General features: G+C 49.4%; 1 protein-coding gene and 1 pseudogene across 1 annotated transcript; one reads left to right on the plus strand and one right to left on the minus strand.

The window, feature by feature from the left end:
• Window positions 1-1003: 1003 nt before the first annotated feature.
• On the minus strand, window positions 1004-4109 carry LOC120679245 (annotated as a pseudogene).
• Window positions 4110-9605: 5496 nt separating this feature from the next.
• On the plus strand, window positions 9606-14577 carry LOC120679297 (protein DETOXIFICATION 27-like). Its single transcript, XM_039960852.1, has 9 exons — window positions 9606-9991; window positions 11947-12488; window positions 12582-12668; window positions 12754-12810; window positions 12900-13138; window positions 13261-13379; window positions 13528-13614; window positions 13733-13855; window positions 14302-14577. The coding sequence occupies exons 1-8, from the start codon at window positions 9704-9706 to the stop codon at window positions 13778-13780; spliced, it is 1467 nt and encodes a 488-aa protein (XP_039816786.1). The 5' UTR covers window positions 9606-9703; the 3' UTR covers window positions 13781-13855; window positions 14302-14577.
• The last annotated feature ends 3160 nt before the right edge of the window (window positions 14578-17737 follow it).

Below are 17737 nucleotides of genomic sequence, written 5' to 3' on the forward strand. Positions count from 1 at the left end.
ATTTGCTATATTTAATGTTTCGATGTGATAGGAGATGTGATGGATGTGATGGAAAATTTGGAAATTTGATGGGAACTAAACACGCCCTTCAATTATGGAATCCTCGCTAGGGGTGCAAACTGATCATCATAATTAGGTGCACCTCTAACTATTTTTAATTTAAAGTTTTGAACTAATTTTTCAAAATAAAATCTAATTTAAAAAAATATAAATTTTGAACTAAAAAGTGTTAAAGATGTACCTGAGAGTCACTAATTGGCACCCCTAACCTTGGCCACGCGGCTTGGCTTTGTTTTTTTTCTTTTTTGTTGATACTCCTACTTGCTTGGCATGCCTCAATGGGAGTGCGAGTAGGCTAATAGGGAGAATATTACTCGTATTTATTTTATATTTTTATTTGAATATGAAGTCAGATACAGATAGTGTTAGTTTTATCCAGATAAGATTGTAATGGATATCAACATCATAAAAATATAACTTTTAGTATTCGGAACAGATTATATTCGAAATCGGATATGGACTGATAAAAATTTTCCAAACCGAATCAAATTTGAATACCACTGAAAAATATTTGTATATACCATTTACATGCCGGACGAAAGAAAGCGAGGCAGACAGATCGCATCCGATGCCGGCGAACGGCCGGGCCGGTGGCCCTGGTCTCCTACTCATTGTGCGCGGCCTGCTGCACTTTGCTTTAACTTCCTGAGCGAGCGGAAGCACAAACCGCAGCCCAGCCCATCTATATTGGTTGTAAGCAAAACGGCCCGGCCCGCCTGTGTCTTCATTTCGTTCGCTGGCCGCCGGCCCAGCCGCTGATCAATCTTGCCGCATACGGAAGGCCCAGACCCGATGCCGGCACATGTTATCCTACTTTCTGAAACTCAATTCAGATGGACGTCCACAACAGCAAACGTCCGTCAGTGAACAAAAAAATACCCCCCGTATTCATTGACCTAACAAAAGGCACCACAGCATGAGAGCCCAAAGTTCGCACAAGAAATGCAGGTAAAATGGATCAATTATCACGCCATCGAGGCAAAGAAGCGATGGCATCAGTTGCTATATTTACAGCAATTACATGGTCAGAATAGCTAGCATTTACATCAGTTGCGAAGGATCAATCACGGTGAAAATTTTTACATCTACTGAATCAGAGGCTGTATGTACGTTGGGGCTAGGCAGGGTCATGTTAGAATGGCGCAGACGCATTCCAATCAGGTTCGAAGAGCATTCCTGCTCGGCGAGAGCAGCGCAGGGGCTGGGCTGCACAGCCGGCTCCTCTTGGGCTCCGATATCCTCACCTGTGTTATTGCTGTCGCCAGCACGTCAACTATACCGCATTCGTCCTGCTCCTCAGAGTTGTCACTTGAGGAGTCTGAAGATGAAGACTGGCAGCAAGACCTGACTCTTTCCTGGTCAAACAATGTTGTTGGAGTTGCAGCCTTATTAGTGCTCCATAGGTTTGAAAACTCTGCCTTCAATGGGCATTCATCGTAGAATGATATCCAGGGGTGCCCTGTGTTCAAAGGCATGGGAAAACCAGGATCAGGATAGCATCACAAGGAGCAAGAAATGCAAGGAGCAAAGAAATGGCGTTTGAACTTACGGAGAACATCAGCAGCAGCTAACCGTGAAGAGGCATCCCGATTAAGCATTTTGCTGATGAGGTCACGGGCGAGAAGTGATACGGATGCCCACTGCTCGCTATGAAAATCAAGCTCGACTGTCTTTATAGCTTCAAAGATGGCTTCGACAGAGTTGCCTCGAAATGGAAGAGTGCCCAGCAGCAGCACATGCAGAACCACCCCGGCAGCCCATATATCTACTTCTTGTGAGTAATTTCCTAGTAGAACCTCAGGTGCCATATATGCAGGGCTCCCAGCAACACCAGTTAATTTCTGACCTGCTCACAGTTGAGAAACATATTATTAGAATCCAACCTGTCATCAGATAAGTTATTAGAATCCAACCTGCTCACAGTTTCTTTGTTAGGAAACATCAGTTATGTAAGAATGCTAAAAGGTACATATAATAAAAAAATAAAAATAGGCATCAACATGACAGGTAAGGCATATGACTCCTAGCATACAGAAAATACAGTTCCAAATGGCAGATGTACTAATGTACAACGTAAGTCAAAAGGTCAATTTTGTGCTGGATTATCTCTCTCAGCCAAATCTATGCCACCATACCTTTATCCGAATGTTCTAGAAATAGAAATGGTTATTACCAGATACCATATAACAGACTTATGTTGCGACTTTCGACATAATAGAAGTAAGAATAATGATACGATAAACTTAAGTGTATTGTTAGCAATGAAAAGCAGGAATAGGACAACGTCAGCCAATGTAGTCACTTTATGTCGTACATAGTTTTACAGTAAATAAAGACAATAGTGTTAGTCTGATCACATACGAAAGAAAAAAATGCTCTTATTTTTCAATAAACATTATGCATTTCTGGCTTTAAAATGATCATGGGTCCATAGGCTGCTATATGTACCTCATGCAAATACCTTAAAGCTTCTTGAAACCACATGACAGACTTGCATAACCATGACCTGACTACCTGACCATCATGCTGTCATTCTACTGAAGATGTGAACTCACACATCCACAACTCTGTGGATTAACAATTAGCTTCAGATGACAACAACTCGACTGCAACTACGAAATAGCACCACTTCGACTCTTGACAGACCTAAGAAAACAAAATGACAGTCAATGAACACCAGATACCAAGTCATGACTGAAAACAAAATTTTACATTTCAAATCCCTTATGAAATGTTTAAACACGCTAGAGATTAATGCAGATGTGATTGGGTTACAAACAGTTTTTCCACAAAGCCAGAAACCAGCAATGAACTTGGTCGTATGTATGGGCAAGCCAAATAAATCATTCTTCCCAAATGCAAATTTCGAACATAATGACAAAATACTTATTATTAGAACACCTTATGAACAGCATTTTTGCACCGCTCAATGCATTATGCCTCCCATCGATTTAAACTACAATTCTCTTCTCTCCAAAGCACAATGCACTGAAACCAAAAAGCGCCTTTTCTATTTGAACGATCATATTTACTCTAGTATAGCAATTCTCATTGATCATCAGAACAGCATTTTGATCCGACGGCATTTTAAAGGAACTACATTGTTAGAACAAAAACATATCGAGCAGCCACCCCACATAGATGATGCATTAACCTTCACATCAAACTTGGTGGCAATCTTTGTAGATACTTACCATCAGCGACTCGCACGGCCAGCCCAAAATCTGCGAGTTTCAACCTCCCGGCCTTGGTGAGCAGAACATTATCCGGTTTAATATCCCTGTGCACGACGCCCATCTCGTGGCAGTACTTGAGCACGGCCATGAGCTCCCTGATCACACTGGCGGCGCGGCGCTCGGAGAGCCTCCCCTCCCTGGCCACCTCGTCGAGGAGCCGGCCGCCGCGGCAGAGCTCCATGACGAGGTAGAAGGCGTCGGCGTCCTCGAAGACGGCCCTGAGCGTGACGACGCCCGGGTGGCCGGAGAGGTGCTGCATGATCTCCACCTCGCGGTGCGCCGTGTCCCCGGCGTTCTTGGGCAGCGCCTTGCACGCGAACTCCTCCTCGCCCCGGGGGGCCCCGGCCCTGGCGCGGCAGACGCGGACAGACCCGAACTTGCCGTGCCCGATCTCCTCGCCGAGGTCGTACTCGCTCTCCAGCCGCTTCCGCCGCCCGATCCGCGTGGCGGAGTCGATGCAGCCCACCTTCCGCTTGAGCCCGCGGCCGGGGAGGAACCCCGCCGACGCCGACGCGCCGCTCGCCGCGGGGGCCGTCATCACCACGGCGGGTGCACCTCCGTGCCCCGCGGCCGCGTCGGCGCAGGGGGGCCGCTGCGGGTCGGACCCGCGGCAGGCGCGCTTCCGGGAGACCAAATCTTGGAGGGACCTGGCGGCGGAGCACGCCGGGGGCGCGCCCTTGCGCTTCCGCGGCGCCTGCTCCATGGCTCGCTCGGCGGGGGCGGGGAGGGGGGATCGGACTTCGGAGGGCTCCTTACCCCGAGCTCGCGTTCCTGCGCCGCCTGCGGCTCCCACGCATCGCGGGTCGGCGACGGCGCGCGGGAGGGAGGGGGGCCGATCGGGGGGGGGGGGGGGGGGGGGGGTGGGTGCCCGGTTCGGCGGGTGGGGAGATGTGGCGTCGAGGTGACGCAAAGGACGAGGCTTTTGTGGGGAGACGGAGTGGGGGGGGGGGGGGGGGAGTGGGGGCGCGTGGTTTGGTGGTGTAGGGGGGCGGGCGCAAGCGCAAAGGTCGGCGGCGTGTCGTGTCGCGCGGCGAAGCTACGCGAGGTTTCTCGTGCGGTTTTGTGGTCCTGGGCCGCGCAACGGCGCCCGGCCCATGTGAGTAAGAGTTTCTTTTCCCTCTGGCCCAGCATACTGCCCCAATTTTTTTTAAATAAAGCAGGAACACTGCAATGCATTTAAGCCATTTTTTTTTGAAATCTTTAAGCAATTTTTTTAAAGAACTACAGATCAGACGGCGCTTTGTCGCCTTATGTACAGTTCAAGTTGCCAAGCTGTGTCGCCGTATCCCATATGCTTTGCAAGAGCACCGTATGAGTGTCCAATAACATATTTTCGGAACGAATTGAAAAAAATAACGCTCCAACTGATGGCCAATCTTGCTTCCAATATTTTTCACATGTCCAATACAAAAAGAAGCGCAATTTGCTAGTGCCTTCTTTTATACGACCCCCCCCCCCAAACAGGAACAAGGGCCCAAACGTATGCGGCTTGAAATTTATTTTTTTTAAGAAAGCTTGAATTTTAAAGGGAGCTGCTAGCGCCTCTGGTCCGGGCGCAGGACATCGGACGGTGTGATCAGAGAAAAAATTCCCACCTCAACATTGTTTGATGTTGCATGCAACATTACCATAATGAATGAAACACTTAGAATATACAGTTGCAACATTTATTTTAAACATTTGCAACATCAAAAACAACGTTTGCGACATCAAAACATGTTGAAAATTTTTTGTTAGTCATCCGTTGATGATGATAAAAAAAACCCCGAGAGATATGGCTTCAAAACTAGCGCTTGGACATCAAAACATGTTGAAAAATGGGGTTACAGAACGAAAAACAAACAAACAATAGAACAGATCACACGGCGCAATTGTCTCCTGAGAGATATGCTCTCTTTTTAAATTGAGTAAATCGCACCCACAATATAACAACTTGTCAGGTGGGTGCAAATTAGTCCAACAACTTATAAAATGCTCAATTTAGTGTAATAACTTGACAGGTGGGTGCAGATCGGTCCAACAACTTGTAAAATACCCAACTTAATGCAATAACTTGGCAAATAGATGCATTCACAGTCCAAACATTACACAACAATATAACTAACGCAAAGTCTAAATAAAAAGTATATTCCCGTTAGAACAAATTATTAAATATTATTTGACCATTGATTTTTTGTGCCGTGCCTACGTGGCAATGTATTGGGCCAGGATAAAAACCCTCACTATTTAGAAATTAATGTTATGTCTTACATTAATTGTTTTTTGTTGTGGGGGTTCTAGGGGTACCCACAGCCGGGTGGCGGAACGCACCCGCCTATTCCCAGTAAGGGTGTACTCGGGGAAGTACTAGGCGATGGGGCTGGAGCTATGCTGAGACAAGGACTCAAGAACACACGATTTAGAGTGGTTCGGGCCGCCGGAGCGTAATACCCTACGTCCACTGGGAGATGTATTGTTCTCGGTGGTGTGTATGAACCTATCCTCTGCTGGCCTTGGTTATTGCCCAGCCTGAGGTCTTCTAGCGGCGCTCCCCCTTTTATAGATCAAGGAGGAACGGATACATAGGACGTTGACGCCCCGACAGGTGGGCCCAACGTGACTGTGGCTACCGCGGTAGCGAATCTTTTCCTCCGATAGGCGTACTGCTGCTCTTCTGACTCAGGGGGGTCTTCTCTTGTCCCGTCAGCTAGGTGCCCGTTGGAGTAGCGTAGCTTGCGGCGTGGCCTGCTGAGGCTATTATGTAGCGTCATAAAGGGCGAAGCCGAGCCGTCGTATCCATCTGTTACGGCAGACTGGCAGACGCGGCGTGGGCGGCGCCAGTGCCCCCACTACCTTGGTAATACGCGATCAATAGTGTCCCTGGCTAGCCAAACGCCTCGGCTTCTGCTATATCAATGCGGACGTCCACCTACCGCAATGAATGCGAAGGTAGGTGAACCTCAATATGGAGACCAAGGGCTTCATACACGTGTCGGCCCCGGACCATCCTGAGGCGGGGCGTCGAAACCTTCCCTTGGAGAGGGGTCCGATTGCTATGCGGGGGGTCCGGGACCCTATGAGGGGTCCGGGACCCCGCGGGGGTCCGGACTCCTCGGGAGGTCCGGAGCCCCGGCTGCTTGCGCTTGAGCGCCTGTTTCTCCTGGGACACGTGGCGTCCCCGGACCTTCCCCGGCCGTGGAACGGGTCCGGACCATTGTCGGGAGGACAGGACTTCGGACCGCAGGGGTCCGGCTGTTTGGTTGTAGTCAAGGATGACTACTAAGGCTCTTGCCTAGACACAGCAAGAGGGGGTACCCCAGTCCTGGGGTACCGACATTTTTGTATAGTGATTTAATTTTAATTAAAACTATTTAAATTGATATTCAATATTAAAAAATTCACCCTCACTGTTTTCGATATGTTTGATTATATGCACTGTTAAACTAAAAAAGCCAATACGTTGATACAAACTATTGATACCTTTTAGGAGTTTGGTTCATATATATTTATAGCCTCATATATTCATTAGAAAGGAAAAATGAGCTAAATAAACAGAAACAAATATGAGCATTGTTGAATACATGAGGAGAAGCGCAGAAGAAACCTAAGGTTTCAGAGTCTCTCTTATCGACTTTAGTGTTTGAGTGATGCTAATGGTGTAATTCTAAAATTTGTTTGCATTTGAACTAATAAAACATTGTACATAGTTGAAAAGCAACAACCGGATCACCATCAATAATTTACATAAATAAAATTTAAGAATTATTGACGTTCATCTACTTTGCTTAATATGTTGTTGTTGTTGTAATGGTGGTTAAATAATATATTATTTTTAATAAAACCATAATTAATTTATTCTGAGAATAAAATTGTTGGTGTCCATTGCGACACAAAATCTACAGTCAAATAATATGTTCCGACGTGAATATACTCTTTATTGTGACTTGACGTTAGCAATTATATTTTTGTGTAATGTTTGGACTTTGAATGCACTAATTTACCAAGTTATTGCACTAAATTAAGTATTTTCTAAGTTGTTGACTCAATCTGCACACAGCTATCAAGTTATTGTACTAAATTGAGCACTTTACAAGTTGTTGGACTAATTTGCACTCGTATGACAAGTTGTTGTACGATGGGTGCAATTTACTCTTTTAAATTCTCATAATGCAGGGGGACCCCTAAGGCCCTAAGTATTTGATAGGGAAAACCCCAACAGGGCACCCAACCACTACAGCTACACCCTGCAGCTCATGTTCTTCTAAGTTTATAGAGATGATTTTACTTTTAATATAACTAATTCTTAGTCTAGACATGATTTCAAAAATAGTCAGGATTTTCTTCATATATACTAGGATAGACGCACGTGCGACACACACGTGATTTAGTTTGAGTAGCTCAGCATGTAGAACTCCTGGTTCTTCAGGTGAGCAATATCTTTTTTATAAGGACACATCATTTGAGGTGGTTGCGAGCACATATATAGGTTTCTAATTTTGTACGTTTCTTAGCGTGCAATTTGGGTGCCGGTATGATTGGTGGTTATGGGAGGTGCCTGGGCTGGGTTTCGATGCTTTTCTTACACCTTCATTAAGTTGATAATAATCTCTCTGTGTGTGTCTGAAAGGATATAATTTAATTTGTTTGTCTGAAACAGCAAGTCAACAACAAGATGCTAGCTTAGTAGTGACTTCATCATCAATATAGCATCCTATCGGTCTTAGGAGTCGTGCGCGACGTTAGTTGACAGAAAAAAGGAAACATGATGCAAGGTAACGTCGATGCCTTCCTATGTTGTTTTATTCATTTTTTATAAGGACATGTTAGCATTTGAGGTGGTTACAAGCACATATATAGGTTTCTAATTCGTACGTTTCTTAGCATACGATGTGCATGCCGGGTACAATAGGTGGGTTTCAGGAGATGTGGCGAGAAAAAAATTAGTTTTTTTTTTGCAGAAACACCTCAACATGCGATTTTTATGGGTCTACACTCCCTTCCACCCTCTCACCCCCGACAGGTGGACCTAGCGCGAGGGTTACGTAGGGCCTGATATGGGTGAAAAACGTTTTAAATTGTTATTGATCTTTATAGTACAGATCCCTTGCTATATGCAGATCTTTTTCAAGCAGAATGATTGTGTTATCTACATATTCCAAGCTAACCACACGCTGTGGTATGACTTCTTATCAGATCCAAATTTAAGGTCTTAGCCATCATCCGAGTCAGGATATCCACCCCAACATTAAAAATAAGTTAGGGGAGGGGATCACCTCGTCTAAAGCCCTTCCCAGTCTCAAAGTAATCTCCCTCCCTGCCATTCACTTGAACTCCCACCAAATCATTATGCAAAAAAATTTCTAATCTAACCTAACCACTTCTCATCAAAACCTCTCTTAGCTAGGATTTCCAAAAAAAAAAATCTCCAGTTGACCTAGTAAGCTTTTTCATAGTTCAGTTTCAAAGTGACACCCTGCTTATTTTTTTCCTCACACAGTGAAAATACCTATCATGAGCTGTCACCACACTCTCGAGAATATACCCACGTTTTCTGAAGGCAGTGTGGCCAGCCACCGTGTTTATTTTATAGGTTAGCACCTTGGTGGAAGATCGTGTCGTGCGCGGCAAGCTCGCCAGAATATTCAATGAGAGTTGGATATTTTCAATTCCAAAGTGGCGGGGAACCGTGGTCGTCGTAGCGGCTCGCCGTCGCCATCGCCGTTGCTCTGCGCATCACGGTCGCGCGCCCTTTTGCACTATCACTCCAGCACCACGCGTCACCTCTGACGCACGCATCCGCGCACGGCACGTTTCCGACGTGCAGCACAGCGCTGTCGGAGAAGATGGCCAGTTGGCCACCCGGCCTGGTATCGTGTCGCCGGGCCGGCGCCGACGCGGTCGGAGCTCGGACGGCGATGATCGTACGCTGGCCACCACCGGGTAGCCGGAGACATCCTCTTGCAGTGGGTAGCTGTAGAGTGCGACCACGGCCACGGCCATGGGGCCGGCGGGCCGCCGGCCGCTATGAGAGCGGCGGCGCGCGCGCATTCCTTCCGACTCTCTGTCTTTCTAAGAGCGGGGCACACTGGAGCTATAATGATGATCGACGCACCGTGTCATTCTCTCATCGGTAGGCCGTAGACCGTAGCCCGTTTGGTGCCTTGTCCAGCTCGGCCTGGCCGGAGTCCAAATTGCCCCGGCCACTTCCTTCCAAACCCCCCGGCCGGCTCCCGGGAAAAGTCCTGGACCTCGCTTTCTCGCGGAACACAGCGTTCCCCCGTCCGGGTCCGGGTGTCCATCTCTATATACAGCTATCGGAGCCAGAGCCCCGGAGCGGCCAGCACTAGTGTCGCTTGCAGCGAACCAGCAGCTCGCCCCGCAGGCTCGCGCGTCGTACGTGGCAGGAGGTAGGCGTCGCGCGCTGCGCCATGGAGGAGGAGGCGGCGCGGGCGGCGCCGCTGCTGCAGCCGCGGCCGCGCGGCGAGGCGGCGGGGGCCGCCGACACCAAGGCGGGGCGCGCGAGGCGGGCGGCGGCGGAGTGGTGGGTGGAGTCGAAGAAGCTGTGGCGCATCGTGGCGCCGGCCATCTTCCAGCGGATCGCGCTGTTCGCGATCAACGTCGTCACGCAGGCCTTCATCGGCCACCTCGGCGACCTCGAGCTCGCCGCCTTCTCCATCGCCGCCACCGTCGTCGCCGGCTTCAACTTCGGATTCCTGGTACGGTGCGCGCGCACACAGATCGCGACACACTCATCACTTGCCTGCCTGCTCATGCCGTTTCAATCTCACGCACGCATTCAGCGTGCTTGTTACCGTACGTCTCATCATCACCAGTTCACCGATCACCATTCACCACACATGCATGGGGACCTCCTTTCCTCTCTGTTCTCCGTTTGTCCCTTGAGGCAGGGGGCAGGCAGATCACGCGAAGACTGCGTGCTGCCGCTAAGGCCTGGAAGGAACTAGCTTGTGTGTTGCGCTTGAGAGAGTAGGTAGATTAGATCCCAAATCCGCTAAGGGCCTGGAAGGAACTATCATTTGGTTTGGAAGTTTGCAGCAACTGACTACTCTGAATGTTGCTCAAACTCTAGTACTTTGCAATGCTTAGTTTACCTCCAAATACAGGCATCATGAATGAACAGCGGCCTCGTAAAAAAAATATATAATTGAGTTTAGCCCAGGGTCCTGGGACCATGCTATTGCTGGTTAGGTTTAGGCCTCATGAATGAACAGCGATGCGATGCGACAGTTGAATATGGTTAGATTTATGGACTGGGATATCCAGCCTGCCGCGTTTAATGTACTGAAAAATACAGGCATCAGGAGCACCAACATGGCTAAGAGTAGTAGCTTACTTGCATCCATGAGTGTCGCCGTCGCAGTATCATCCGCCAATCTCTGCTGTGTCCTCCCGGTACCTTTCACCGCTGGAGTGTTTCAGAAAGGTCGTCGCCCATGGGCTACTGCTGCTGAGGTCGGATCGCCTACTCCTGCTAATGGGGCGGGCCTTGATGGGTTTTTTGGGTGGGTTTTAATACGGGTACTATTGGATGGGTGGAAACGGGTGACACTATGAAATGGGTTGGGGTGGGTTGGGTTGACGACATAGACGGGTTGGGACGGGTTGGGGCGCTATGGTAGTAAATCGGCACGTAAGTCGCATATCATCTTCCATCGTGACTTCGGGTTGGGGCGGGTTGGGGCATTGGGCCGACGGGGTGGGTCGGAGCGGGTGGTAATTAAGGCTCTTGAAATATGGGTAGGGGCGGATTTGGGGTGGGTTCAACCACATTAGCAGGCTTAGGATCGCCGGAGCTCCATTTTCTGTGGACAGTTTGATGTCGACGTAGACAGCAAGGAGATAGGAACAATTCAGGTTTGGTGACCTTCTGCTCAGGATCTGAACCCAATCTATAGAAAGCGTGAATGGCCAAAATAAGAGCCAATCAGATAATGCATGCGTGTTGTTGCCATCTCGATCGGTGTCACAGTCGGAGACTCGTGCTCTAGACGACCTCTAGTTCCTGAAAATTTTCGGATTCGACTACTGTAGCACTTTTATTTTTATTTGGTAGTTAGTGTTTAATTATGGACTAATTAGGCTCAAAAAATTTATCTTATTATTTTCGGCTAAACTGTGTAATTATTTATTTTTTTTAAATTATATTTAATATTTCATATATGTGTCCAAAAATTCGATGTGACGGGGAATCTTGAAAATTTTTGGGAACTAAACAGCCCCTCGTTCAGATGCATGCGTCTAAATCCCATTGCCGCCGATCGCTGCCACCGGTAGAAGTTTGTGTTCGTACTAGCTCCTTGGGTTGTCTTGTCCATGCGCCTTGGCCGCTGCCGGCGCGGGTCACGCGGCGACGCCGTTCAGCTGTCAGCTACCGGACGCAACCACAAGTCACCAGCAGCCAGCCAGCCACTGCTGACCTGCTATGTGCGCAGCTCGGCTCGCAGAAGCCATACAAATCCAATGCTGTCACTGGTCACCGTCTCCAATCATTCTGCCACTTTTTCGTCATGGCTCACGACATCTGCAGGAGTTGCACACGTCCAGCATCTGGCTACGCAGTCGACAACGCTGCAAGCGCAGTAAAAGTTGTGCGTAATCACACTAGTAAGTAGTAGTAGTGAACTAAAATTATTTTGATCTCATGATGTAGCTGGGCATGGCGAGCGCGTTGGAGACGCTGTGCGGGCAGGCGTTCGGGGCGAAGAAGCACCACATGCTGGGGGTGTACCTGCAGCGCTCGTGGGTCGTGCTGCTCATCTTCGCCGCCGCGCTGACGCCGACCTACATCTTCATGGAGGACCTGCTGCTGCTGATCGGGCAGTCGCCGGAGCTGTCGCGCCTGGCGGGGCAGATGAGCATGTGGCTGCTCCCGCAGCACTTCGCCATGGCGATGCTGCTCCCGCTCACGCGGTTCCTGCAGAGCCAGCTCAAGAACTGGGTCACCGCGGCCACCGCGGCCGTCGCGCTCGCCATCCACGTCGCCGTCACCTACGTGCTCGTGCAGCACCTCCAGCTCGGGATCGTCGGGGCCGTCGCTGCCGCCGACATGTCGTGGTGGCTCGTCGTGCTGGGGCAGTTCGTCTACGTCGTCGGCGGGGGGTGCCCGCTGTCCTGGAAGGGCTTCTCGATGGAGGCGTTCGCCGACTTCTGGGAGTTCATCAAGCTCTCCTCGGCTTCCGGAGTGATGCTCTGGTACTTCCATTTGACAGCTACTAGGAACATTTTTTTGATGTCGTTTTTGTTCGAGCCATTAACATCCTAATGATCGAATTTGCTCATTGGCAGCTTAGAGAACTGGTACTTCAAATTGCTGGTGTTGCTGACAGGGTACCTGAAGAACGCTGAAATCGCTGTGGATGCACTCTCCATATGGTAAATGATGCTCAGCACGAAGAACATGCCATTCAAATCCAAATTTTACTTTTCTAACTCTAAGCTTTTCTTGATCGAAATGCAGTCAGACGATCAACGGATGGGAGCTGATGATTCCGTTCGGCTTCCTAGCAGCAACAGGGTACGCAGACGATCAGCCTATGACCAAGTGTCCCACTCATCTTCTTTCCCAGCACACTAACCGGCAGCGATTCTCCGGCGACACGGCAGGGTGCGAGTGGCAAACGAGCTCGGCGCCGGGAGCGGCAGAGGCGCGCGCTTCGCCATCATCGTCTCCATCACGACGTCCGTGGTGATCGCCCTCTTCTTCTGGTGCCTGATCCTCTACTTCAACGGCCAGCTCGCGCTCCTCTTCACGTCCAGCGAGGCCGTGCTCGCCGCCGTGAAGGACCTCTCCGTGCTGCTCGCCTTCACCATCCTCATCAACAGCGTGCAGCCCGTCCTCTCAGGCAAGCTAAGCTGCCGACGAGCCTGACATGACCTGACCTGACCTGACATGACATGACCTTTGTTTCCCACGCGCGACAAGCTGACACATGCCGTCTGTGCATCTTCACTGTTGCTGTTGCAGGGGTGGCCATCGGTTCAGGATGGCAAGCCTTGGTCGCCTACGTGAACGTCGGGAGCTACTACCTCATCGGAGTCCCCTTGGGTATCTTGCTCGGTTGGCCGCTGCATTTCGGAGTCGGGGTAATGCTGCAAACACTGCATAGCTAGATGATTAAACAGCAGCAGCCTGTGGCATGGATCATCAGTAGCATCCATCACGGCATCAACTTTTCCCCCAAAACACGGCAAAAGCTTGGGCTGTTCTTGATAGTCCACGACTGAATTTCAGGGAATCTGGTCGGGGATGATTGGCGGGACCGCCGTCCAAACAGTGATCCTGGCCTACATTACCATGAAATGTGACTGGGATGAAGAGGTGGGCCTCTCTATGTTCTTGCTTCCATGATTTTTTTCCCCTTGCTCTTGGAAGTGCATTTCTACCATTTGTGATCCTTGTAGATCATCAATTCGTTGCTTGTGTTGTTTCTTTGCAGGCGAGGATAGCAAGTATGAGAATGCAGAAATGGGCCGACTCAAAATAAAGCTCCTCGATCAGTACCGGTGCACTTTGTTACCTAGACACGTACGGGGAACATTGGAGCTCAGCAATGATCAAGGTAACTCCCGGTAAAAAGAAAAAACTAAGATACGCAGCTCTCCTGTGTGTATATCTGAAAATAAGAGCTGAGTACAAAGGGACAGTTTAGTTCCTCTATTTTGGATTTTTGAAAGAGAATCTTTCAACATTTGAAATATTAAATATAGACTAATCACAAAACTAATTATAGATCTCGTCTGTAAACTACAAGACGAATCTAATGAGTCTAATTAATCCATCATTAGCATATGTTTACTGTAGTAATTTAGTGTCTAATCACGACATAATTAGGCTCATTAGATTCGTCTCGCGATTTACATTCCATTTGTGTAATGCGATTTATTTTTTGACTATATTTAATATACTATGCAGACGATTTATTTATTTTTTTGGATTTTAGGATTTTGGATCTAAACACGGCCAAAGACAAAATTCTGAAGAAACAATGTTGTTATGTTCGTACAGATACAGTCATAGAGAGTTCCAGGCGTCACCAACTACATTTGGCAACTGGCCTGGCACCCAGTTTCTGAAGATAGTATCCACGGCACCTCCGAAAGAGGACTTCAAACATAATTATATTTGTGATCCTTTTGCAGATTTGTAACATGGATTATATTGCACCACTGTTACAGTGTGCAAATACTGTTTGCCATTATTGAGCGAATCTAGCATGAATATTGTGGTGTGATCTCTTACTCAATTGATCAATATATGTCGGCGCTCATGTGTTTCTGAATTCTGATTATGCTCACTGTTTGAATGCCTGTGTGTTACACAGGAGCTTGAATGCTAAACAGGAGATAATATAGTTAAGTACATGGACAGTTACAGCAGAACAAAACGTTTAGAGTAACTCCAGCAGTACTCCCTATTTGAGGTCCCTACTTTTTTTAGTAAGGGCTTCTCCTATTTTTTGGAGCTGTGATTTGTAGTATCAACTCCAACAATACCCCCAATCTCAGCCCCTACTTTTTCTGACACGTAGGACCCACTTGTTAGATTTTTTTCCAATGCCATTTTCCCCTTCATTGCTCTCTCTTCGGTCTCTCTCTCTCTTTCTCTCTCGCTCTAGTGTGTGTTAGATCCAGCTCGAGGCTCTCTCTCTCTCCAGCGGGTTGGGCTCGAGGCCGGAACCAGCGAGCTGGGCAGGGGCGCTGCTGGCGAGGCCCCGCGGCGCCGTGCAGGATGGCGGCGCCGAGGCCTTGGCGGCAGGGGAGCTCACGTGCCGAGGAGGAGAGCAAGCTCACATTGGCAACGACGGCGAGGCCGCGCCCGCGCCGGTGACCAGAGATACATCCGCACCGGCGCCGGTGACCAGCGATACATCCGCCGCGGCCCCTGCAGCACCGGTCCTCACGCGGCTCCTCGTTGACTTCCTCTGCGCAGTCCTCGTCTACGCGGAGCTCCTCACCGGATCCGCCCTCGCTGCGGGCCTGAGCTCCCCACCATGGCGCAAGGAGCAGGGGCGGCACCGCAAGCCTGGCTTGCGGCGGCAGCGCGGAGGAGTGGGATAGCGCTACGAGCCCGTTCGACGGTGGCGGTGCGGAGGAGCTGGAATGGCGCTGCAGACCCGACCCACGGCGGCGGCGCGCAGGAGCAGTGCAGCGGTAGCGGCGTGCAGTAGCCAAGGAGGGGCCGGCCCCGTTCAGGGCTCGCTCGTTCCGGTGGCGTTGAAGGCAGCCGTCTGCAGGCGGGGCAGAAGTGGAGTTGGAGGCGACGAGGTGGAGGCGCGGCGGCCCGCGCGGCGGCGGGTTGGGGATAGGAGATGGGAGGTTCCTATTCCTAGGGACTTGGAGTGCTAATTTAAGAGCCCATCTAAAATGAGGTTTGTTACGGTGCTTGAGAGGAACTAGTAGTTCCTCCACACCTAAATATTTTGAACCATTGATCTTTAGAGATGGTATTTTAGTGCAAACAGGGATAGTTTTGGACTTTCCCTCCCCACCAGTTGGATCGGTCCCAATAAAAAAATAGGCTGCTCCTTCCTATCCGCTGCCTCGAGGCCAACCACCCTTCCACGCCGATACTGCCGCATTGGAGTCCCACGCCACCGCTCATCAGCCACCAGGCATCGGGCAGCTCGACACCATTGGGGGCAGCACTGGGCCTCGGCTCGCCATCAGGGCATCGGCACAATGGGGGCTGCACCGGGCCTCGTCGCGCCAAGATCGCTGCCGGCACCGAGAGGGATGGCGCAACGTGCTATGGAGACAGATGTGCCAGAGTGAGCCGCAGTTGACAGTGAGATGGATGGGGCATGGTGGCGCCGGCAGCGAGGGAGTTGCTACGGTGAGAGCAAGATAGGCTGGTCATGGTGCCGCCAGCGATGTGGCGGCGGAAGGTGCCCTGTTCAGCGAGCCGATGGCTTGTTCAAATCAATTCGATGAACATATGGACCTGTACAAGAGACAAGGGAAGAAAATACAAATATACCCATTTGACTTTATTTTGTATTGAGTTCCTGGCCCACAACTTCAGTTCTTTATAATAGGTATCTAGTTCCTCGTAATAGGTTCCTTTCATTTCTAAACCATTAGATCTGAACTGATGAACGGTTATCTTTTTTTCCAAGCACCGTAAAATTCCACATCTAAAATAGGAGCCCATTTAGGAGGCTTATTGGAGTTCATTTTTTTTTCTAAACTCTTAAAATTTAGAGTAGGGGACCAAATGAGAGCCTAGGCTGGAGTTGCCCTTAGTGCCTGTATGTTTGTAGGCAGACGAAAGGAAAGTTAGTTACTGGTGCTAGAAATGAAAATTTGCAAAGTGTTTTTTTAATGGGCAAAGTATAGAATATGAAATAAGTTAGGCTAAATTAGATAATCAATGGTTTCAATTTATTTCCTTAGCTTTGGATTGTGATAGTACCGTATACTATATATAGTCGATAAGAATTTGTTAAATATTACAATATCATTTAATTTGAATATTTGAACATGTTAAAAAATTACTGTGGTTGGAAAAATAAGAATTATTCACGGTTGAAAAATATGAGGTACCAAAAAAGGTGATGAGAAGTACCGCCTTGGTGGGACCAGTACCTAATATGGTGGGACCGGTACCTATTTTAATTTGAATATTTTAATCAGTAAAAGATAGATCGGTAAACTCGTTTATATATTTTTGTCTAATCCAGAAAATGGCTACACGAGCGGTAGCGTGGAGGCTTGACGCTCTCTGGTGTAGCAGCGGCAGAACAGGATGCCTCGCACCATGCCCAGCAGCACCTCCACTAGTCTCGGCACGGGCATGCCAATCGAGCTCTGCCGCTGTCCCACAGAACCTCACTCGGTGGCGGCGGCAGCGGCGGCGGCGAAGCTGCAGCTCTCCGTCGGCCAAATCGTCTCCACAGCCAGGGACGGATTTAAGGGGGCTAGGGGGGCTCCCCCCTACTGCCCAAAATCTACATTGAAATCAAAGGAGAAATATGAGAGAAAAAGAGAAAAAAAGATGAAGAAATGAGTGGAGATAGGAAGGAGGAAGAACCAAGCCCCCTAAATTGAAAATCTGCGTCCGCCACTGTCCACAGCAGCCTCCAACGGCGCCGCTGCCATGGATGCATCATGCATGGTCTCTGTCGTTGTTGGCGAGAAGGACGCCGAGAGCCGAGGGGTGCGCTGGACCACGAGAAGGCGTGAGCGCTGCGGGGACCACGCCGCGCGCCCGGCAGCGGTCGCTCATCGCCATGTCCATGGCCGCCGTCGGCGAGTGCCACGTCCGCGGCAGCCTCGCGGTGCCTGCGGCGACTCCATGAGGGAGGAGAAGGGGCAGCCATCTAGCACCGTGCATGGCATGCACAAAATGGATTGAGTTTGCGGTCGTAGTTTGGTAGGCCTTGTCGATCGTGTCGTCTGACGATTAAGACAACGATGATGCATTTTGATGGTTGATGCTCAGA

The sequence above is a fragment of the Panicum virgatum genome, chromosome 6N, assembly GCF_016808335.1.
Source record: "Panicum virgatum strain AP13 chromosome 6N, P.virgatum_v5, whole genome shotgun sequence".
Classification (NCBI taxonomy): Eukaryota; Viridiplantae; Streptophyta; class Magnoliopsida; order Poales; family Poaceae; genus Panicum; species Panicum virgatum.

Coding starts and splice junctions, on each gene's coding strand:
- LOC120679297 (XM_039960852.1), top strand. CDS start 9,704: ATGGAGGAGGAGGCGGCGCGGGCGGCGCCGCTGCTGCAGCCGCGGCCG. Junction 13,139..13,260: donor CGTGCAGCCCGTCCTCTCAG/GCAAGCTAAGCT, acceptor TTGCTGTTGCAG/GGGTGGCCATCGGTTCAGGA. Junction 13,380..13,527: donor CGCTGCATTTCGGAGTCGGG/GTAATGCTGCAA, acceptor ACTGAATTTCAG/GGAATCTGGTCGGGGATGAT.